This window comes from Drosophila arizonae, chromosome 2, assembly GCF_054131065.1.
Source record: "Drosophila arizonae isolate 15081-1271.41 chromosome 2, UAZ_ARI_1.0, whole genome shotgun sequence".
NCBI lineage: Eukaryota > Metazoa > Arthropoda > Insecta > Diptera > Drosophilidae > Drosophila > Drosophila arizonae.
Window position 1 is genome coordinate 7,854,469 of NC_142922.1, and position 25,611 is coordinate 7,880,079.

Sequence of the window (25,611 nt, forward strand, 5' to 3'; positions counted from 1 at the left end):
GAATCTAGAGTCAAATAAATTTTTGGGGTCTGCTACGTTTCCTGCTGATATGGGCTTAGGGTCTAGTAAATGGGATGGATAATAATAAGCTTGTCTATTGCATTATCAAAAGCTGCAATTATTTTATAAACAATTTGCATTATTTGTTTGAAACATATAAAAGTTAATATATAATCAGATGATGTTTTAAATCAAAGTTTACTTGACTTCGCAAGAAAACAAATTATATTGCAAATATGTTGTGTTTATTTATAATCTAAATGAATTGAATTAAATGTCAGAAATATTTGAGGCTAGAATGAAATTTTTGTAATAGTTTTCAAAAATTTTGATTTGAGCTCAAACTTTAAATATATATCAGATGAAAGTTAATAAATAAAATAAAAATACAAATATGTACTTCATTGCATCAATTGAAATGCATAAGACTTCCTTCCTTTGTATTTAAATTTTAAAATGAATTCGCTTCAGTTTAAAAAGTAGACTGTAAGTAGTCGCTTTATGAATATACATAAAACCGAATATTTGCCTCAAGCCTCGATTTTAATATTGACTTATAATTCGGGAGTCGATGTGCTTTTGACTGTAAAAATAATATGTTCATCATGTATGAAAAAGTAAACAAAATCACTTAAAAATGCAACTTTTTTAAAGCAAATATTTCAATTTTTATATATATTTAAATTATTGATGGAAAATTAAAAAAAAAAATAAAAGCATAATTGAATCAATTATTAAAAGCATGAAATTTTATTATTCTTATTTAAATTGATCTCATTGCAGAAAACATGAGAAATAAAATCACAAGAATTTGTGAGACTTGCGGCTGAAATAATTATTGAAACCTATTTAAATTTCATGCGCTTGCTGTTGTTGACCTATGAACTGTTTTTCCAAGCAGATTTTGTGTGTTTTTATATACTGTATTAGTTTAGCTTACTGTTTTGCAAGTAGTTGGGTTTAACGGCAACAAATAAACTAATTAGTCGAGGTCAAAGACTAAATATAATAGTAAAGCTATGGCAAAAATACAAAATATTAATTATATATTTAGTTACACTACTCAACAGTTCCGACAAGCTGTAACTTATACAATTCGTAAAGGCATAGAAAGTAAGCATTAAGAACAAAAGAGAGATAAGTATTATATTAAAGCTGCCACTCATAATGCATTTCACGTTTTACTGGGTGAACGACTGTAAATAATCTATGTAAAAAGTCCATCATACGTGGTTGCCAAGAGCACACACACACTTTATAGAAGATACTAATCCCTTTAAATCTTAAATTCCCATTTTAGTCCACAAGCCCTGCTGGCTTAGCAATGTTAGCTATGTCTACCCCGTTTGCCAGACAAACACCTCACCCTCACACGGTGCTGCGCATACCAAAGGAATTCTGAGCACTGAAAATGGAGCTGAGGAACTCTTTATTAATATATTTTTCTTATTTTTTATTATTTTGTAATTAATTTAAGAACTTGATGTTTGTATGCTAGCGCTTAGTCTAATGCTAGTTGAAGAGGCTAAAGCTAAATCAAAAATCATTTATTGCTTACGAACAAAAAAGGCTATACCACACAGATTTATATTATAGCTAGCGATTATAGTCGATGTTTAATGGTTTGGACAGGAGTTTATTAAGGACACGCTGTTTATTCAATTCTGTTGAAATTACTACAATTTTATATGCATATATGAAGTGAGTTTACTTTTACTAAAATCTTATATGTACATATATATGTTGCGAATCATTGAAACGGTATCGTCTTACACGAATCATGCCACAAAAGGCTTTTAATTTAATAAGTCTGTATCACTAATTAGTATCTCATAGCAAGAGTCAAGCGTATAAAATGTAATCATCTACTCAGATTTCAATTCCTTTTTTATGTTTGTAATACAAAACCCAAAACGTATGAGCAGTACGTACGAGCATGTATAAGTGTAGATATATAGTATATATATGTACATATATATATTGACACAAGTGTGAAGGCGCATGAATAGCTGAAGAAATCACGCCATAAACGTGGCGAGCACGAATTATTTACAAAGCAAGCGAAAGCCCAAAAGAGGTCCCAATAAAATAACAATAAACTATGTCACACTTTGCTGGATAGCCTGGAGGTAAGTGTGAGTATGTGCGTGTGTGTGTGTGTGTATGTTGGTGTGTGCGACAAACCATAAAAACACAGCAACAATAAGAAGCCGCAAAAGCAAAAGCATAAACAATTGTATTACAAATGTGACTACAAATGCATAAAGCAGCAGAGCCTACAACAACAACAAACTAACAACAAGCTACAAAAAGCTCCTCTAGACGATTATTTATTGTTAACGATTAATATTTGCTATTGTTGTTGTGGATGATGTTTCTGCTAGTGCTGTTGTTGTCGCTGCTCAAAGTGCTCAGATTTCAAAACTGCCAACATAAGTACGATGCGACTCACATAGACTAGTTATGTATGTGTATGTGTGTGTGTGTGTATGTGTGTGTGTGTATGTGTGTGTGTGGGCGTGGGTGTACGTGCGAACGTTTGAGTGCGAGTGCCAGATTGCAAGCTGCGGGGGTCGATTGATGCGTGAGGCTAAGGAGGTGCTGTTGGGGTTGCCTACACATCAATTGAGCCCGATAGCCGGCTCAAGTGTCAACAGCGAGGCACGGATGAAAAGTCAGCTGGGCGTGGCATGAGCACACTGGCTGTCGGCTGGGGTGGGGTGGGGTGTGGTAGGCTGACTTTGGGTATTTTGCGTGCTATGCTAACGCCTGGATAAATAGATGAGCTACCTCTGCAGCAACAAACACAAACTGGTCGACTTGACTTTGGCTGAACACGCCCGGCCATGCCACGGCAGGGCACGGCAGAGCACGGTGCGGCACGGCACGGCACGGCACGGCATGGCATGGCCTGGCATGGCATGAACTGGCCGTAAGGCGAAAATGTTACAGATTGTTTTCCCACACGTTGCCGCATTGCGTTTCGTCATCGTCAACTGTGCGGCATGTTTGACAGCAATGAGTGCTTGACACGTACAAAGGCTTTTGTTCGGCCAAAGTGTTCTCTGGCTCATTGTTTTTGTTGTTGCTGTTGCTGTTGCTCATCTGGCCGTTTATCTTGGCATTGTGCACGTTATTTAGAGTTCACTGTTGTTGCTCTCACACCGAAAGCAATGTGCCGGTATTTTCTTTAGACGCATCTCCCTCTAGCTTTATCAATGCACGTGGAATGATTGTTCTCTGTGTGTGTGAGTGGGTGTGTATGTGTGTGTGTATGTGTTGACAAGATTTTTTGTCGAAATTCATTTGCTACGCTCGCTTAAAGGGCAATTTGTTGTTGTTACGCCCAATTCATTGAGTGCGCCACCCAATCTGGGCGGCGTTCGTCAACAACAGATCAAACAACCAATCTGGCAACAACCCCATCGGCTGTATGAACGACCGACTGACCCAGACAAAGTAGCACAAAGATGTTTTACTGCCAGACGCTGTTGCTACAATTTGCTCATTATTTTTTATCACTAGTACATCATCGCATTGCCACACCCGCCCATCGAGGGACAATCCCAGCATTCAGCCAGGCAATAGCCTTTGGCCCCAAAGTAAATTGTTGCCCCTTTCTATATGTATGTATATACATATATAAATATACATATTTTTGCTGTTTGTTGGCAGTCTCATCTCTTGTATTTTTTTTTTATAGATATTTCACTGATTTTTCCATTGTTAATTCCAATGATTGCGTTGCTTCTGCAGCACCCTCAAAGCCAACAACGAACTGCAAATAGACCAGACACAGCCAACAACAGCAACAGCAACAGCAGCAACAATTGCTGGTGTGGGGCAAAGTTCGAATTTCGTGTGTGGCATGTTTTGTGGCTAGAAGCATTTTGTTGCTTTCGCCATATAATTATACATTTGTGCATCCGGATACTTGATACAAAATATGAACAGACTAAGCTGGATGTGGCGGCACTCATATGCATTTGGCCAACTGGGCAGCTGGGCTGGCCGGGCTGACCGGTAACTGGATTTATGTTGCTCATTTTTATGCGGCCCACAAATTGCATGCAATTTATTTTGCTTGTTGCAAATCAAAAATTTCCATAAAATCAAATGCTTGGCACAATGTTTGCGCTGCGCATAAAAACATACAAACACACACACACACACGCACAGACATATGTACACATATTTAATGCAGCATAAAAGTTATTACTTCATTCATTTTAAAATGCAAATAAATTTATTTGTGGCCTTTTGATTTCAGATTTGTTTTCGTATCTTTTTCAAAATCGAGCAGCATATTAAATAAATTAGAATGTTGCATTAATCTTCTGTTGCGCAATACTTGGCATATCTCTTCATGGACATATGATTTCACATTGAAAATGTAAATTCAATATTGCTCAATTGATTGTTGTTCGTAAATCATTTTCTTCATATTCATAAATTTCATAAATGAATGGAATAATATTCCAAAATTAAATTTGATTGTATGTTCATTTATTTATTTTTATTTTTATTTATCAAATTTGAAGATGAAACAGCCTCAGCTGCATTAGCCACGTAGAGAGTAATTGAATATCAATTGGCTATAATAGCAAAACTAGGGGGAGTGGAAAAATAATAACAATTCACAATGTGGTTTACAATTCAGATTCAATTTAGCATTTTGTTGGACCTGTAACCAATGAATCGTTGATGTCGGTCATAACTATTTTGAGGCCAAGTATGTAACAGATAGAGGAACATGTTCGAGATGAATTTATAATTAGCTGTAGTTCCTCTAAGTGAACTAAAACTGACTTTAAATCTGACCTACATATGTACATATGTATATATGCTGAATTTTGAATAAAAGCATTTTCATCAATACTTAGCAGGCGTAATTTTTTTTTAGCCTAGGGTATCTCCCACGCCGTCTACTTGCAACTCAACAAATATCCTATTTCCACTTGATTTCTTTTAAGTTGTATTTTTTAATAAATACTAAAATAAAATCCAAATAAGTGCTTATCCCTAGCAGTAGCTTTAACTCCAGCAAAACTCGCACATACTGAAACACACACACACACACACACACACATACACACAGAGTAGCACGAGAGCAAGTCGAAATAGAAAATGCTTTGCGTATTTGCATAAGAAAACGAAGTTGAACCGAAATCAATGATTGCTCAAGCAATACTTGTGAGAACTACAAATGCCACGCCTCCTGCTTCAATGCAGCCGCCTCCAGCTAGACATATATCTATATATACATATATATATGTAGTGAAACACTGGTAGCTGCTGCGCTGTAAGTGGGTTTTTGGGCATGGGAATGGGAATGGGAATGGGGTTTGGGACATGCCGCTTTCATATTATTACTTTATGGTTGCCTCCAGTTATGCATACTATAACCATAAATATGCCCGAACCCTGGGCATGCCAGCCAAGTCAAGTGGGCGTCCAGCGACAGCAACAGTAACAACAGCAGCAAGAGCAGCAGGAGCAGCACGAGCAGGAGCAGCACAAGCGGCAGCAACAAAGGCATGTGAATCATATTTTGTGCTTGTATTAATACATCCCCATATTTATACTATAGCTCAAAACAATAAATAGTAAAAGCTGGATTATGATTAAATCGATTTCATGGAGCCTTTCCGATATTTTCTTGCTTGTGGGATGGGCCACACGCTCGTCTTGCTTATAATCCAGCGGATACATGGCTATATGTGTGTGTGTGTGGGTGTGTGTGTGTACTCATTGATTGCTTCTCTTTGACTGCAATGCGCCCAATCCGCCCACGCACGTTTATCGATTGCACTTGCATGCTTTAACTAACGCAACAAAATATATATATAAATAAAAAACAATAACTGTAAAGAGCAAACAAAACGGCGCAAGAAACCATAAAAAATAACTGAATCGTTTGTGGATGGTTGGGCCGGGCCTTGCCTGACCTGGCCTGGAGTGCTGCCTGCATGCCTGTTGGTTTAAGGGCGCCTCTATATATTTATATGTATATGTATACATATATACATATACATATGCATAAATGCAAAACAAAAATGTGTGTACTTACATACAAAACTCTTTGTGCACAAAATAAATACAAGAACGCAACATTCAGGCTTCATAAATGAATTGCTTGGTCGCCGCCAAACCAATGCATGGGCCATAGCCACTATCCCCAGCTCGGCCGTTTGGACCAGGCGCCCACTCGCATCTCGCCTCTCGCCCATCAATTGAATAAGAGACCGGACAAATTGAATGATTGAATCCAATCGCATGCAAATGCGATTGAAGTGCTGCAACAATTTCCGCCCTCTCCCCTCTCTCTCTCTCTCTCTCTATTTCTGACCGCCTCTGTCAATCTCTCTGGAGCTTTGTAGATGCCCACTTAGCTTCTGACAGATTTTTATATGAATTTTTACATTGATAAAACGGAGACTTTAACATGCTCACAAAACGTTCGCTTTTTAGTATCGAAATTGAATTTCCGCCCAGTCGAGAGAATCACAATTAGCACTGAGCCTCTTATTGACACAATTGTTTGCTCAAATCATCCGAAAATCAAGTAAACTGTGGCCATGTATTTATATTAGTGTATATCATTATTTACGCATCCGACCATGTATTTCTATTAAAGCTGCTCATTATTTAATCAACTGTTTAAACAGCCAACACTCATGTTCATTCATTCAGGCCAGCTCACGTGGCCATTGACCATTCGGCCTGCTGTGCCAGCCATAAGCTCACTCACATTTTTGTTTTTATTTTTGTATTTTAATATAGATGTCCTGCTGTGTAACCCGTTAACCAATTTCCTCTTTCTCCTGTCACTTGATATATATATTTATATTCATGCAAATATGTCTCACTGAACGCTCTTTGATTTTATGATTGAGCAGAACTCTATATATTTTTCTATGTATGCAATACGTGTTATTTTATTTCTTTTTTTTTCTCTCTCTCCCTCTCTCTTTCTCTCTTGATTTTATTTTATTTTTAGCCCAGAGCACTTTTCATTGCGATATTGCGTGTGTGCAGGCAGCGGTTTGCATTCATATACACTAATCTGAAGGGTAGTATCTATACTACTCTCTAAACATTAGCATACATTATCTTTATTGCAAAGTTGAAAAATACATTAAAATAAATTTATATCAAATACAATTAACGTTTAAACCTTTATGTTATATATCGCACATAAAAATACAAAAAATTACAACTCAACTATTAGGTATACAAAAAAAATAAATAAATAAATAAGTAAAAAAAATATATTAAATTATTTAAATTATGCATTAATTAAAAAGTTCGAAAAAAATTATATATATAATTCTATTATTATATATATATTTATATGATATTATAATATATTTTGTAGCCATATTCTTGAATATAAATTAAAAATTTGTATATTTTACGTTTTAGGTACAACAAAAATGAAATTTGAAATAAAATAGATAGATTTCGTTTAAGCCAATGAAAATGTTGAAGATTTATGTAATTTGTATGGAAAGAGTATTAGCTCTTCGTGGTACTGCTATTGTTTCCCTATTAACTAAATTTTTGTGGCATTTGTCTTTCGTTTGATGTATTTCTGCCAATGGCATTTAATACATAAAATAACTAAACCTAACTCAATATCTAATAAAGTAAGGCAAATTTGCACGTTATGATAATAAAAATAACAAAATAAAAAACAAAATAGCCTTGAAACGGTATAGAAATGTGGTTTACATGTATTATATGAGCTTATGTAAATTTGAAATAATAAATCAAGTTGGCAATCAACTGAACTTAAGATAAACGGCATTTGAATCGAGCGCGAATGGAGAACTTATCAGAGAACGAGCAAATCTATAAATATTTACAATGGATATGAATTTCTTGATTGCTCAGTAATAATTTATGAAATTAATTGCGCCGGAGGCCAGTTGCTAGGCCAGCTGCGAAAGTGGCTCACAAATGATATCACGTATTTTGACGAATATGTTAAAACGGAAGATTTTGAAACTGGGACTGGGCCGCGATTGGTAAGCGAAGCACAGGAAGAAAACTCGCGCACATGTTTCAACATCACCGAGCTGCGTAGTGCATAACAAAATTTGAATAAAACCAAACAAGAAAGACGAAATTAATGGAAAGCCCAATCGCAACACGTTTTGGGGGAACCGTTAAGAATCACCTACGTACGCACCATGACCGCTCATTATGGACATCTCACTCTGGCCAACACAACAAATATTAAATAGTGTGTGTGTGCGTGCGTATTTGTGTGTGCGGGTGTCAATGGAAGGGCTTGAGATTTAATGGGCAGTTTATTTATTTATATTTTTTTTTTTTTTTTTTAGTTTGTATTTTTCTTTTTTGTGGTGAGAATCCCGTGCAAGCACCACTCCTAGCAAACAACTTTTATTTTCACATATATCTGTTAGAAACCACGTACAAATGTGTACGTGTGTTGTCGTGCGTTTTGATATTTTAAACAAATATTTAAAACAAATTACCAAAGCGCAAAAGAAGCACGCAAATGTATATAAAAAGCTTAGAGAGGCGAAGCAGCCAAGCAATGTACAGTGGATGCCATCCAAGAGGATAAGTTGAAAGAAAGAGAGAATGTTTATTAAAGTCGGAGGAACTCTGAATGAATACGAAAACTATGAAAAATATGAAAACAATTTTTAAATTTGAAAATTTATATTTAAAATTAACTATTACAATAAATAAGTTAAGGCTTTATATAAATTATTTCAAATTATAATGCAGAAAATATGTATGTATATATATATTTGTTTTATTTTTGTAATAATAATATCTCTGCATAACTCTTACTGAAGGTATCAGAGCACTAACTGAATTTCGGAACATTTATGTAAAGGCAAGAAACATCACCTACTTTGGCCAGCTGCTTATTGGGTTTGAATTCAGTTGTATTAGGAAATCTATCCTATTTGGAATTTATAACTGAAAATTTCATTTAAAAGTCAAAATTGGATGCAAATAAATCTTGTCTTCAATCCTATTTTTTCATCTGAGATTTCCGGTTAATTTTCATTGAATTTGATAATTTAATTGGCCTTTACTTTGAGGCAATATATGCTTAATTGTATCCGAGATTTGCTGATTTGTGCCCACTGTGCACTTGGCATTGCTTTGATTTATTTACGAGCTGAAAGTTGGTAGTCACTATGGTGTAGGATTTTAGTTAGTATCACTGCTGCTACCAATGCATGCATACATACATATACACATACATACATATGCACATAGTTTGGATGTGGTTTCTGTGGCTAATATGTGCACACAGAGATACGCACGTCGGTTTGGGTTGGAAATTCGAAAAAAGATAGAAACTTTTTGGCTAGCCAGTCGACTGTGGACATGGGACAGCTGTGCGTGCGGCACTTTGAGGGTAGTCAGAGATGTGCGGTGGGTGAGGAGGGGGGAACGGCAACAGCTAACGGCTGTGAACCGACAGCGTTGGCGACTGTTGCGCATAAATTGTGCAAACAAACTGAACAACCGAAATGGTAGTGGCCCAAAGATATAGCAAAGCCAAACAGGCAAATGTGAAATGCAACACATCGTATCCATGAGATACAAATAAGCAATCAGATTCAAGCAGGCGGCCAACTGGCCAAAAACCAAACTTACTCAATAAAACGCCACTGCCATGCGTATGCCAGACGTTTCGATTCGCGAACGCTTGGCTCTCTTAATCAGGCTGGAACCTGTCGGCCGGCGCGCCTCTCTGTCAGTCAGTCAGCCAGTCAGTGAGTCGGCCCGGTCAGTCAGGTGTTTAGCTGTCCGTTTGGCCACATTTCGTGGCTGCAAAATGATGTCAAGCCAGCTGTTTGGATGGAGACTGCAATTGGCTCGCCGCACGATTGAAGCTCAGAAATTGTCTTGGAAGCTGTTCGGTCGCGGTATTTATTGTGGTGCAACCGACTTGATCTAAGGCAACGTAATCAACAGCCGGCAGCCAGGCAGGCAATCATACCAACTGCGCTCGTAAATAATGCGCAATGAAAACTTTTGTTTGCGGAAGCAGCCGTTCAATGGCAGGTTCCACTGCAATTTTCAGGTTCTGCACTAAACCAAGCCAAACCGGCTTCATCGATCGTTCGTACAAGCAATTAGCGTAGGACAATACACTTGAGTCAATTCAAGCCGAATTCAAAAAATACACTCATATTAAATTTCCATTATTGAAATCATTTCGTTTATCAGCGCATCCATGGCTGTGTTTTTATGTCGTTGACACAAGCCAAAAGAAACAAGTTTGAGCCTGTAAATATTAATGACGGCCGAACAGATACCATCAATATTTTGCAAATGTCATTCAGTGACTAAAGATCTACCCTAATTCTACTCAGAAATCACTTTGAATAGGACTCAAATATTTCAAACTGTACGTATTCCAACATCTTAAACTAATTTTAGTGATATATATTTTATACTAAATACCTCTTGAAATGCTAAATACAAACTGAAACCAGATTAGCTTTATCAAGTGGTATTTCTAATATTTTCTAAGAAAAATTTCTTCATTCAAAAGGCACATTCAAACTTTCTAATCAACAACTTTCATTTCACTATTTTAACAATCTTAGTTTTATTATCAGAGCAGAGTCTTCTCTCTCACTCTAACTAAATTTGTTGGTCTGCCTTATCTATATAATAAAAATGCAAAATATAATGTGTGCAGGTAGACAATATGACATATAAAAATATATTTCATAAATTTTGCTTTTAAACCTTATATTTATACAATATAAAATTATTTCCCACATTCAATGCGTTAATTTTCTGAAGATTCTTCAGATGCGCTCACATTTAAGCAAGTCTAGCATACCCACTTGATAAATATTCAATGTTTCCTGGGTATTAAAAAACTTACAAAAATTGGCGACATCGTGAAAAAAGAAATACATACATATATGTATATATACATGTGTATGGCGTATGTGTCAGTGTATGTAAATGGCAACTGTATAAATGCATCCTGAATCGAATTTAATTGTATTTGTTAGTCCATATGCGAGTGCACACTCGTATCTTTATCTGTGGCCGTATCTATAGCTGTATCAGTAACTGTAATTGTAGCTGTGACTACGCTCGCACATGTATGTATCAGCACGCTTGTCCATCTATCTGTCACGCTGTCTGGTATTTGCATCCGAAGCTGCGGCTTTCGGGTTTAATTGGCTGCGGAAATATTCCATGTGATTACTTAATGAGATCCAACTCAGTTTTATTACCCGCGGACTCAACACGGCTCTCAGCTAAAGTGCATAAAAGTTAAAAGGTTAACAAATTAAACAAGCAACAGCAACGCTGACTGCAGAATCAACAACAACAATAACAACAACAACAACAACAACAATAACAACTATTCGGCCAACTGCATCTAGGTACAAATATGTATTCCCTAGAGGAGGCGCGGGCGTGTGCATGTAGTTTATTATTCAATTATGCATTCATTAAGGTACAGAATTATTAATTCAATAAAAGTAACAACATTATTGCCTCAATTTGATTTTCTGTTCACTTAAATTACGTCATTTTTTTGCGTGTGTTAATTTCACTATTCACTAGACGGCAAATATATTTTAATTGGCTCTAGAGTAGTGTCAAGAGACTAACAGCATGGCACAGTTTATGTGGAGACAATGAAGAAACAATGCCAGATGAACAGAGATTAAAGACAAGAAATATTCTGTATAAAATAGCTTTAACCTATGGAATCTTTTTCTATAATCATCATATATTACACGCTTACCAGAGTACAAAAGCCAATAGAGTGAACTACTCTGTAAAATTAAAGCAACCTCTTTTACTTCTCAAACTACTTTAAGAATATTGTGTTTTATTACTCGTTCGAGATGGGAAAAGAGCATATAATATACTTATATAAATATTCTCTCGAATCAATATCTATAGAACTATCACAGCTATGCGCATACGAGAAAAACCAAGCAGAAAATATAAATTTTATTGAAATTTAACTGAGCAAACACCTTGAGCGAATATTAAACAGGCGATTGCACTCGGCTGTGAAGTGGCTTTCATTCTTTATTTAAATTCTCTATAAAACTTTGGCAACCACAGCATGAAGAATGTGTGTAAAAAGTAAAGAAGCTTACAATTAAGTCATATTAATACGAAGGCAAAGATATACTTGTGGCCACGATGCTCATAAAGCAGTTTGGCTTTTATACATGATAAAAATTGAATAAACTTTAAAGATGCGTGAAGGATTACATTCGATGAAATACACACATATATAAACAAAAAGTGCATTAACTTAAAAAGTCTTGTAGGATTGATCAATGACATTAGATGATGCAAAAATAAGCCGTGAATCATTGTGGAAAGTCTCATGATGAAGCATGATTCCTTGACGGCGTGTTTACAGCACGTTAGATTTAGTACAGTGCTCTACACGTTTGATGGCCTGTAAATCTGCGTTTTATGTACACGTTAAGTCAAGGTCTGTGGCAGCTGGCATTAGCCAGCTAGGCTGGATGGTAATGACCCAATTGCTTATGTTGGCAGACAAAACGTGGCGCTGGCCAAAATGTTTATGGCCAAATGAATAATTAAGAAGCTATTACGGGCAGTAAGTGCTCGCTGGCTTATTAAATACGGCAGGTAGGTAACCAAAGTTGACAAAGGAAAAAGATGAAGAAAAATATAAATTTAAATATGAGAGAAACTATCGCAATTAAACGTGCCGCATGGATGGTTGCATTTAACACGCTTAACCTTTCATTGGCCAGAGCCAAAGGCATAAATAATTTAATTGTGAGTGCGCTCTTTGGCCAGCAAAATGGCCACAGAGATGGCTGGCCATCGACAGATCTTGTGGCAGAGGCTAGCCCACAGCTTTTCACATTTTGAATGGGTTTGCCGTGCTCAAGCTCAAGCTCAGGCATCGCATAAGCACAGTCAAGGTGTTCCGGTGCATTTATTGCAATTAAACACTTGTTAATGCCAAAGCTGTTGGCCACTAAAAACAAAACCACATAGTATAACAAGAAGCTGGCGACGAATACAGATACACACATCTGTATTAGTGTGTGTGTGTGTGAGCTTGATTGTATTTACAACAAGATTAATACTTGGCATTGTGGCATGAATCAACGTTTCGTTTCGTTTAGAATTCGCTGGCGGCCGTTAGCAGAAGCCCCAAATAAACGGCAATGCGCTAACCTTGTCACTGGCAGCAGCAGCTACTTGCAACTGCAGCAGCTAAAAAATGCAGCGACGGCGGCAGTAGCGGCTGCTGCGGTTCGAGTGGTTTTCCTTGTATTTGATTTTTCAATTTTAACTGTAGAAATAGGCGGCACACTCGCACGTACATAATTAATGTGCCAAAGAATTGGCATAGTAAAGTTTTACCAGTTACACATATACACATACTAATGCATACTTATACACATACAATACGTATCTTTTGGTCTGGTGTGCATGCAAAATCGGCAAATGCCAAATGTTTTGATTGTTGATTTAAACGTATGCGCAATGTTCGCACATTTATCGATTACAAATCAATTTTATACTATTGCGCATCTCACGTAGCAGCTGGGCGAGCTGCTTGGTGGCGACCTCGACTTGGACTCTGTTGGCGTTGCCCAAGCCATCGAGATGGGGCCGAGGGTGGGGAGAGTGCAGGCTGGGGGCCTGTTTGCCAACTTTGTGCAACGCATTGCTGCTGCCGGATTACACTATTAACGCCAGTTGCATACAAATTGGCGCATTTCAGCATTTCAGGTGTGTGTTACCTGAGCTAACCGTAAGATACAGATACGCGGCTGCACTCGTTAGCGTTGTTAGTCGGTCGGTGTCGGTGTCAGTGTCGCTGTCGCTGCTTGCTTGTGTGTGTGTGTGTGTGTGAGTTTTCTGTTACTGTTGCTGAATCTGAATCTGAATCTGCATCTGCGCCTTCATCTGGGGGCATTCTGCGCCCATTTGCTTGCCTTTGGTGTGCGCCTCGAGTCGCAGCTTGCATAAACAACAGCCGCAGCAGCAGCGGCAGCGGCAGCGGCAGCGACTGCAAACGAGCCAAACAAATTGAATGCTGGAAAAAGTGCACAAGGTGCGATATATAAATTACACCTCGATTAAATTGCAATGCAAATTTCAGTTGTTTTCGTTTTCGTTTTCGTTTTTCTTTTTCTTTTTCAACTCCGCCCTGGACAGTGGCAAACTGGAAATACATGCAATACATCTGCGCTTGTGCATGCATGTGCTCATCTAAGAAGACTTTCGGCTTCTGCTTCAGTTACAGCTTAATGCTGTCAGACGCAGCTTCCTGCAATCCTCATCAGTATGACTGGCCGGCTACCCATCGAATACAGACGTGACGACAGCATAAGTAAGCAGCGCATTCGCGGGATTTGTCAAATATTTGCGCTACGCTGCGCTCATTCATAAAACCTTTGGCTAAAGCCTTGGCTCCACACTTCCACAGCTCTGACACCAGCCGCAACCTTAGCCTGTCAGTCTATGCATCTCTCTCTCACACACACACACACACTTTGATTGCATGCGCGCTCTCTCTCACTCGCTGTCTCTCCCTCTGACGCTGTCGTTCTGTCTCGCGCATTGCTGATGCAGTTTTTTACGCCTTTTGCGAGGAAAAACAAACTTTTTCAGACGTTGGGTAAAGTTCGGCAAGTTTAATGCTGTTTGACTTTGATTCAATATTTGCATCGATTAAGCTTTTCAAGGTTTTTACTTAGCTGAAAATCAAAATGGCAGGCACACACACACACAAACACACGCAAACAAACACATATAGCTTGATATATGTATGAATGCGAGCACTTGATAATTTTACATACGTGCAAAATATAAACATGCTTGAATTAATCTCTAGAGAACGGCAATCGCACAAATATTCATCAAAATATTTTTATTTATTAGAAATTCAATTTCAAATACAGAGTCAACTCAATTTGATGCCTCTCATTCATATTATCCATATATATTCAAGAAAACACTCAGAGTTAATCAAACTTATTTTGTTTGCAGCAAATCTATTGACTAATTTAGTTATTTAACACTGAAGTTATTAAATTCTAAATAGCATAGAACTTACTTTATTTGATTTAGAAATTCAATTAAATTGATCAATCCCTCAATATTTATTTCTATATATTCATTGCCTACTTTTGCTAATAAACAAATTGTTAAACAATACGGAATTCCCACAATTTCTATCCAAATCTATATAATTATCAGAATTCATACATCAAATTGTAGTTCAATTAATTATTGAAATGCAAAAATGTGTTTGATAATTTTCTTTGATGTGAAATAATAAAATTCCTAAATCATTGGCGATTATATCAATTAAATAATAAATTAGCTATACGTATTATACATACATATTTAGCACAATTATTTTAATGCTACACATTTTTCACATCTTAATAAACGGCAAAACATTTACATGTAATTTTCCTCGGGCAATTTAAATTATTTTTTTATTGCAAGGCAAAGTTCGTAGCTTCACTATACTATATATAAATATCAATCAATACATAAATCTATATATATATATATAATTATAAATGACTGCAAATTGAATAATCGAAAATAAGCTAACATAACTTTTTATTCAGAGTATTCGCTGTCGTAATTTAATATTAACATTCTTTTATTTTTAGAGACTCGCATAAAAATAATAAAATAATGCAAGTTAATAACAAAATAATTTCACAAACAATGCAATGCAAACAAATACTATTCTTTTCACAAAAATAATATACATTGTACGACACGTCGTATGTGTAATATGCTACCAAGCAATATATTTTGTCTGTGCTGATTTAACTGAATTATTGATACTTATTATTGAAATACAATTGCAAGTAGCTTAAATTACATTTGCATTTTTTTAGAGCTGCTTTTAAAATAAATTTCATCATAGCAGCGAATTGTGAGCAAAACTATTTTTTAGTCAATATCTGATTTACACAGAAACGTTGGTCGACAGCACAGCAATTTTATATATGATTATTATTATTAAGTATTGCAATTGTAATGAAATTTGTTCACTAGGCTTACTCTGTTGTTCGAATTCCAGAAATGCAGCGATTTCAATCACAGCTCCCTAATTTTGAGCTCTTCAATTGATCTATAATTTTGAATCTTGCCAAATGAGTGGAAAACTTCCTGTTTGCTGTGAGCGTGTGTATCCAAATTGTGCTTGGTGTAATCGATTGCGCACTTTCGAAATTTTCACGATTTTCACGCAGAGCCCCGATATTACACAATTGAGCTGGACTGTGGTAAAAAAAATCCAAACTCCCGAATTGGCAGCGAGCACAACGTCGAAAACGTATTTCAGGAAAATCAACTTGAAACTATTTTTTTATTTTTGTTTTTGTTTTGTTTTTCTGGCTTTTAGTGCGACAGCACAGCACCGAAACCACCGAAACCACCGAGCCAGCGAACCGAGCTTATTTTTCAACGAATTGAACGCGTTTCAGAACTGCGCTGCCAAGCAGACGAAAACCGACTCAGCTCGAGTGCGGCTTGCAAAAACGACAACACCTGAACAGGGGCCCAAACTGAGGCCTGAACGCGACTTGGTAACAATTGACGCTGCCGCCGCCGCCGCCGCCGCCGCTGCCACTGTCGCTGTCGCTGTCGCTGCGATTGCCTATGACGTATGGCGCCGACTGCAGCGTCAGTGTGGCCAAGCCTAGCTTGGGGGTAGTAAGCGTACGTCTCAGTGAGACTCAGCGACTCTAAGTAGCTGTCGCGCTCTAAGTAGCTGTCGCAGTCGCAGTCGCTGTTGCTGTCGCCGTCGCCGTCCCTGTTAGCGGCGCAGTCGCAGTCGCGATCGCAATTGCGATCGCTGTTACAAGCTTCACTCAAATTGAGTGGCGCTGTCGATAGCCAGAGCAGCAGCAGCAGCAGCAGCAGCAGCAGCAGCGAGAGTCGCCAAAACGAAACTGTTAATTAATAAACTAAGTAAACCTGCAAATGCTATTCGGCAGGCAGTTGGCTTGATGTTTATTTTCTCAAGCGTGAACTAAACGTGGCTTTTTCATGCGCGGAACAGAAATGATATCTAAAAATCTCTTAAAGCTACACCAAAGTTGAGACGATGTTTCTCATTTGCGATGGATGGCATTTCCCATTTAGCGCTCACGATGACCTGTTCTCTTGCACTCGAAGTTGCTCATGGATTTTTTATTTTATTTATTTATTATTATTATTATTATTTATTTTTTTTTTTTTTTCAAATTAATAGAGGTGTATTGACTTTATACACGGATTTCGAGCTCCCGTCAGCTTGATATCCTACCTATCTTGTCGCTAGCTTCTTTTTTGGTTTAACACGCAGCAGGGAGAACGCCAAGTTGAGCCTGTGGAGCGATTGAATCATCGCTGCCCATTGTCCAGTTCACATCCGTCAATTGATCCTAATTGGTATGCCTGCATTGTCCGCCCGAGACGTCGTTTGGAGTTGTTCGCTCATAAATCTACCAGTTCAGTAATTTTCCCCTTTTGTTTTATTTTTCTTGCCAATCTGTAGACGACAAAAGTGAATATTCTACAGTACACTCACTCTCAGAACTTTAATCGTGGCGCAGCCATCAATCACGTAATTGCCAGCGTGTTTGTTGCGCTGTTTGCATCTGTATCTTGCTTTTATATCTTTTCGCACAAAAAAAACTAAAATCTATTAACTGAAATACATATATGCATACAGAATATACATATAAGCAAACAAAAGACGGAATTATTCAAGACGCTTCACAAGCTACTGATTGTGCTTTAATGATGTGTGTAAGAAAGCAAGCATAAAAATAGACACTCATATTATATATTATATATGTATGACTCGAACATCGGTCCGTTATGCAAAAGTGCTAATAACAATAATAAATAAATTGCCAATAATAAAGACCCATGTATCCATGGCAACACTCTCCTCTTCTCAAACATTTACCTCTGCATTTTCTGCTCTCAATCCTCTAAAATATATTTTTATTCTCTCTTTACTCAACTTTACTTTGCGCCATCCTTTGTCGCCTACCCTCTATCTTCTATCCAGGATCCTTTATACTTTATCCTATATTCATTATACTCTATCGTCTATCCTCTATCCACAATGTTCTATTAGCGGACAGCGTCCTCTATCGTTTTTCCTATATCCCCTATCCTCAATCCTCTATCCTTTACTCTTTATCCTCCGCTCTCTATCCTCAATCCTCTATGTCCCGTATAGGATACGGTATATCCTACATAACTATTGTCCACTCTTTTCCCTATCCATTCTTATTCATATGTTTCGTCTATATTATACGTAGAGGACTACGATTGTCCTTTGCCAGCGACTTTAACCTCTTAATAATTGATAAAGAGCAAGGCATATCAAATTTAACTAAACATTTATTAAACATTGCCGTTTGTATGTTAAAAACCTTCATCATAAGGAAAACTAATTTAGAGCTTCAGACTAAAGCAGATTTATAAACATTGATCACAATAACATAAAACATTATTCATTCCGAATTCAACGTTAGGTACATAAACAAATTAAATTCCCATTTTTCCTCCGCGTTCAATTAAAGGTATTTGCATGATAAAGTCGCACTATTTGAGTGATAAGTAAAGCCAAAGCACGTGTTGTGCCTCGAATTTAACTAGCTTCATTTCGCATATCCCCATTACCACCCAAGTTGGCTCTTGTGCTAAGCACACTTGCCTATTACCTGTAATTATGATGAATAACATTATTTTTTTTCGGCCAGTCATGGTGTCTGTGGAATACCAAGCCGAAGCCGAGCCCAGACAACCGAATGTACAAAACGTACACAAACAAAATAGAGAATCATATAAAAGTCAATATCGAAATTAGCAACATTTCTCAGAGGTAATTGCTATTGTCGAATTGTGTGTGTGTTTGTGTGTGTGAGTAGTGGCAATACATAGATATGGGTACTACGAAATGGGAAACGGGGTGGTTCAATTGTCTGAAACCCTCGATATGCCATTGGCGTGATTTAACATCGACGCTTCTGTCAAGCTCTCTGATTTATTTTATGACTCAACACATCAGCCGTGCGGCGTACGACTTTAATTCCCTCCATATAAAAATACCTGTCATGATAGAACGCAAAAATTACCCGCACTTGTCCAAAGCGTCCGCACACAAAATCCATTGAAATTCCGGACGAGTTCAGCATGGGCCACAGCTACAAATCGCGTAAACAACTCGACTGCATTTCGTGGCAATGCCATCTTTCACCAGGCGCTCAGAGCCAGGCTAAGCTTCGAAATGCTGTTGTGTATATGCATGTGTGTGTGTGAATACTTGTGTGTGAGCGTATGCGTGCTCCTGCCTGTTTATACGTATATATATGTGTGTGTGTGTGTGTTTGTGTGGCAGCCACCAATAAAGCCGCAAATGCGATTTTTCTAAATGCATTCGAGTGTTTTATTTATTGAACTGCTTCGCGTGTGTTGCCCCTGTGCAGGTGCAAATATCTCGATAACTATTCATTTAAGCGCGTAAACAAATATATTTCAAGCTTATTCAAGCGTTGGATGGCAAGATAGTTACCGTTTGACAAATTATAAGACTAGCCCCAAGGCTAATAGAATAGTACAAAAATTGTACAACAATAATATGTTCTTCAACAAAATAATTTACATTAATTATATATTTGCAATATTGCGAATGATATTTCTTACGCTTGCACTTTTTGTTCAATACATGACAATTTGATTTTTTTTAGGATTTCTAAAATGCATCACAAATTTCTTGTTTACTTTACAGTTTTAAAGCAAAGTTCAAAATATTTGCTTATAGATGAAATGAGCAAACATTGTGCTTATACTTGATTGCACAAATTGCTACTTTATTGAATATTTACATTGCATTTCGAAGAAAAACAGATGTTCTCTGTACAAATTAGATAAATTGGGTATATTCACTTTTGAAATGCTTATTTACAATACATTGCATTACTATCCGAGTGCAATAAGAACAAAGCAAAATATAGCATATAAAGGGAGGCAATCCCAAATAGATATCCATATGTTGTCTTACTAAATGAAAGGGTTATAAGACTCTCGTGTAAATAGGGAAAATTTATGGGAAAATATACGGGAATATCACCGATTGTTAGAAGCATACTCGATCTGCTGCTACTATACAAGGGCCTACAAAAACCTCTAGGTCTTATAGGCTCTGTACTATACGTACTAAATCGGCTCAGCTTGTTCATCCGCTCATTACATTCATACAACTCCCATTATCAATTGGTTAGGGTATAAAAATTCAGTACCAATATAAACAAATATATAGATCTAGATCTATAGTTTAACTGCCTATTTCAAACTATTTACTGAAGCGCAACTAATGCATAAATATATTCTAAATTCAATTATGACTTATGACTTATGACTCAGCTCTGGCTGTTCGACGAGTAGATTCCCTGAAGAGTATTGTACCTTGATGAGGACCTATTGATTTTTCCTTGGTATGAAATTCGCTCTTGCTAATGATATAATGCTTAAACTGTTAAGCTTGTAGCTTATTCATATTTGCACCCGAAAGGATGGACAGTCGGGAGAAAGCACTGGAATACATGGTTCGGTTCACTCACCGTTCATCTTGTATTGAAAGAGATTATAGATTCAATCGAACATACATTTCCACAAGACCATTAAATTCCGATTAGCCTTCAGTAAATCCACGGTATAAAAGGAAATTGTTAGCATAACGTGCTTAGCTATCGACATTGACCAGTGTTTTATTATATATTACTGCAAAAATCATGCATACAATTGATTGGAAGTGTTTGCTGTTGTCAAGTTCGCTGCTTACATTATACATAAATTATAATGTAATTGAAATAAGTATGTTTAACTATAACCAAATATACATTCTAGCCTTTCCAGTATGGTGCTTCTATTAAAATGACAAATGCAGTCTGCAATTCCTATAACAAATCCTGGGTGGTCATAACTCAATGCCGATTGAAGGCCCTGCAACGGAACAAAACGATCCTCAATGTTGATATGGATTTTATTCATCCGGTTAATGATATCGATGTGAGGATTCAAATTTTAAGAAAGGGAAACGGTTACAAGCCTTGGCTTTTCGATATTTCATTTGATGCCTGCAAGTATATGCGGAGGCCCAATAATCCCGCTGTTAAAACAATTTTTTCAATCTTTAAAGAGTATACCACAATCAATCACACATGTCCATATGATGTAGGTAAATACAACATATTTAAAGAGTTTAGTTTAATTTTGTTGATTTTTTTTTTTTTTTTTTTTTTTTTTTTTTGCAGGGCCATCAGGGAATCACAAAATTTTATCCAAACATCGATAAATTTCCCATCCCATTTCCAACTGGTGACTATTTATTTATTTTCGCCTTTAACTTTTTAAAGAAACGAACTTTTGATGTTAATGTTTACTTTTCATATGTAGAAGACATTTTATAAATATTGCAGTACATTAATAAAAATTCCAAATTAAGCATATAAATTGCAATGTTATTATTTATCTTTTGTTTATTTTATTTTATTTTTATTTTTATTTTTTTTTTTTTTATTTATTTATTTCTTTTTTTTTTGTTTTTTTTTTTTTTTTTTTTGTTTTTGAATACCCTGAACCAATTAATATTGGAAATCAGAGTAGAATGGGTTTCTTGAAATGTATGTAATTGACAGAAGGTTGAGTAACAGTATGCCTATAACAAAGTAGTCATATTATTGAGCTAAGTCGATTTAGCCCTGCCCGCCTGACTGTCTCAATTATGTATGAGCGCGTCGATCTCAGAATATTTAAGAGCTAAGGACTGTAATTGGTAAATCCGTATATACAGCACGCAAATCGAGTTTGTTATATTGTTATCGATTTAAAAAACATACAATCGTGTTTAATTTATAGGATTTCGATTTGTTTTTAATAAATAGAAAGCCCACACTGCGGCTATTGCGTATTAATGCGTACGTGCTATGCGTGTCTGTGTGTGTGCGCGTGGGTATTTTTGCGTAAGCAGAAAAGGATTCTCGTAATCGAGCAGCTGCGACTCTGAATGAAAGCAATGATCTCTTGAAATATCTCAAAGATATACTAATATTAACTTTAATAGAGCCTACCAAATTGAATCCGTTTGGAATATATCTCAAGATTTATTCCAAAAGTATCTTTAATAATACCTACCAACAAAATCAAAGAAAATTTTTATTATTATTGCATTTGGTGATGATATCTCCCATGATCGTCAAAATTGAATTTCGTACTCATAGCATCCAATTATATTGTTGTTTTCAGTCTACTGAAGCATAACATGAGAAAATAATTACATTGAAATATTTGAGTACAAAAAAAAAAATTGAATTATTTAATTAATTTTATATACACTTTCTGGAATTTTATTGTTCTGTATCTCCGACTAGACTCAAAGCGGATTCCTGTTTTAATAATGTTTCAAATTCTGTATAGCTGAAGCTACCGCATTCGCATAAACTACTGACTAAAGGGTCTAGGCTATTTTATCTTTTTCAATCATAATTATTATTTATTTTAAAAAACCATTATACCTCATTTGCTATGGACTCGCAGTATAAAAATGAAAGTTATTGTAGGCGTCATGATTAGAGTGTGATTAGCTATTTACATATTCCAGTAGTTTACTTTAAAATCATGTGGAGAATTTATTGGAATTGTTTGCTTACATCAATTGTGTTACTGATGTTGAACACAAATTATAATGTAATTATATTAGGATTGTTAAACCGCAACTAAATATTGATTCATCTTTTTCCAGAATGGTGCTTCTATTAAAATGACAAATGCCGTCTGCATTTCGTATAACAAGTCCTGGGTTATTATGAATCAGTGCCGATTGAAGGCTGTGCAACGGAACAGAACCATTTTAAACATTGATGTGGATGTCTTACATCCGGTAAATATGGTCGACGTTAGAGTGCAAATCCAGAAAAAGGGAAACGGCTACAAACCTTGGCTTATCGATGTTTCATTTGATGCCTGTAAATATTTAAGAAAACCCAATAATCCCGCTATTAAAATGATTTATGGATTCTTTAAAGAGTTTTCAACAATTAATCATACGTGTCCATACGAAGTAAGTAAAAACAGATCTATAGTGGCTTGTTTAATTTCAGTTTTCTTCTCTTTTCATTTTGTATTACCAGGGTCATCAGCGTCTAAGAGATTTTTATCCTATCATCGAGAAACTTCCTAATCAATTTCCAACTGGAGACTATTTACTAATTCTAACATTTATATTTTCAAAGCAGCGAACCGCTGAGATAAAAATATACTTTTCATTTATTGAAGACTTAATATAAATACTTCAGTGTTTCGAATAGTTATTATTATAATTATATATTTAGTTTTATATTAAAATCCTCGGCTATTCGATTTGTACGTGCCCATTTATCGTATATAACCCGAAACCCATTGAAAATGAGAAATCAGGGTATAATTTTTTTGTTAAGGGTATGTAACAGGCAGAAGGTACAAGCTGAGTCGATTTATCCCTGTCCGTGTGTCCGTCTGTCCGCCTGTCCGTATTTTTTAACGCGTCGATCTCAGAAGATATATCTAGAGACTCGATCGATAACTTGTCCCGCTATTTTGTTATCGGTTAAAAACATTATCAAAAACCAGTAATAATTTTATATCTCCTACATCTTTAAAGCTAGAGTCTCCAAATTTTAAATTTAGATTAGTTTTTTTTTTTTTTAACTAAATTAACCCCCACCCCTATATCCACCCCTTATCCACATATTTTAAAAAGCGTATTTCACTATAGATTTGTGCTTGGCAAATACATGCATATCTCTATTATATTCATAATCTAAAAGTTTTATGAAGATAGTCCATCCACAAGAAAAGTTATTCAACAATTAAGTTCCCACTGCAGCCAATGCATGTTTATGCGTGCGTGCGTATGTCTGTATGTGCGGGTTTGTGGGTGTGGGTGTATTAACGTTAACGTTAAATTAATGTTAATGTAACTTACTTATTAAGTTACAATTAAAATTATGGGCATTCAAATAAAAGCCTACGGCGCTTACAAAGATTTCCCATACTAGATTTGCCAAATAGACAGAATTAGTTATTAATATGAAAATAAGTAAACATAGTATATGGATTGATCTCATTGGAGTTCAAACCATTATTATTATTATTATTATTATTATTATTATTATTATTATTATTATTATTATTATTATTATTATTATTATTATTATTATTATTATTATTATTATTATTATTATTATTATTATTATTAGTCATACCGGTTGACTTGCTTGCCCAAGAGCGCAAAAAAATATGGAATCTTCGGCAAAGAGGAGAATACTCAGAACATGCGGCAAAGAGCATACGACAGCAAACCATAGTCTCGTGGAAGGCGAGATGGTCATGCGAAAGGTATGGAAGATGGACCGCTAAAATAATCCCCGATCTGGAGCAGTGGATAAATAGAAAGCACGGTGAAACGTCTTTCTATTTGACACAACTACTCTCCGGACATGGATACTTTCGAAAGTACCTAAATAAAATGGGGAAAACTGCCGAATCCAGCTGCATTTACTGCGAAAATGCAATGGACGATGCAGAACACACCTTCTTCAATTGCAAAAGATGGTCGGAAGAAAGAATCGACCTGGCAGATACAGTAGGTGAAGTCAAAGTAGAGACGTTAGTACAGCAAATGTGCAGCAGCATAGACGCTTGGAAAAAAGTCTATGACTTCGCCGAAAAGGTTCTGCGGCGGAAGAAGTATGACCTGGACGCAGGCACACAGAGGGCAACGCTCATTTAGAGCACACAATGGGGTTCCACCTTGAAGGTTAATGCGGGATATCTCCTGGTTCCAAGGTGGATTTGAGCCCCAGAAGAGGAGGATTTTTTAGTCGGTAAGCAGTTATGCAGTCCGACACACCGGTCAAAGTGACGACATGACTGACGGTGCATAAAGCATTTTTTCCTACCTCAGCCCAACAAAAAAAAAAAAAAAAAAAAAAAAAATTATTATTATTATTATTATTATTATTATTATTATTATTATTATTATTATTATTATTATTATTATTATTATTATTATTATTATTATTATTATTATTATTATTATTATTATTATTATGGTGGGATGGGGTTACGAAAACAAGGCAACGCTACGTTGATCGTCTAGAGACTTTCAATAGCAATCCTTGTCACTGGTAATTCAAGTTGACACACAGCCTCCGCGATCGGCCCCACTGGATAGCGATTGGGCAGCCGACCAATCGTGAACTAATGTGTGCAGCGACTTTAGAAGAAATAGAAAGATGGAACTCACTAAAGTGAAATCTTTGACCGACCCCTGACTTCGAAAAAATACACGACTTCTGAAATGTTTGCCCCTGGGCTGACAGCTGTCGCATTCTAGGACCTCAGTAAGCAGGAGTGACATCCTGCGGAAATGGCTCCTAGGTCAATGCTGCAGCTGCCCCCGTCCCGTTAAAACCCTGGCAGGCCTCCAAGTACGTTCGAAGATCGTCACCAACTGATTTTCCATTGGTGGTACAGGTTTAAGTTGATATATATCCT

The 25,611-nt window shown here is 36.4% G+C and overlaps 2 protein-coding genes across 2 annotated transcripts in view; one reads left to right on the forward strand and one right to left on the reverse strand.

The window, feature by feature from the left end:
• Positions 1–16,751, reverse strand: part of wat (waterproof) — a 32,218-nt gene extending 15,467 nt beyond the window's left edge. The window contains exon 1 of the mRNA XM_018000706.2: positions 16,075–16,751. The gene's annotated coding sequence lies outside the window, so the exon portion shown is untranslated. The remainder of the gene's footprint in view (positions 1–16,074) is intronic.
• Positions 16,752–22,659: 5,908 nt separating this feature from the next.
• On the forward strand, positions 22,660–23,360 carry LOC108615694 (uncharacterized). Its single transcript, XM_089462045.1, has 3 exons — positions 22,660–22,761; positions 22,817–23,134; positions 23,205–23,360. Exons 1-3 carry the CDS (start codon positions 22,693–22,695, stop codon positions 23,358–23,360), a joined length of 543 nt encoding a protein of 180 aa, XP_089318171.1. The 5' UTR covers positions 22,660–22,692.
• Positions 23,361–25,611: the final 2,251 nt, after the last annotated feature.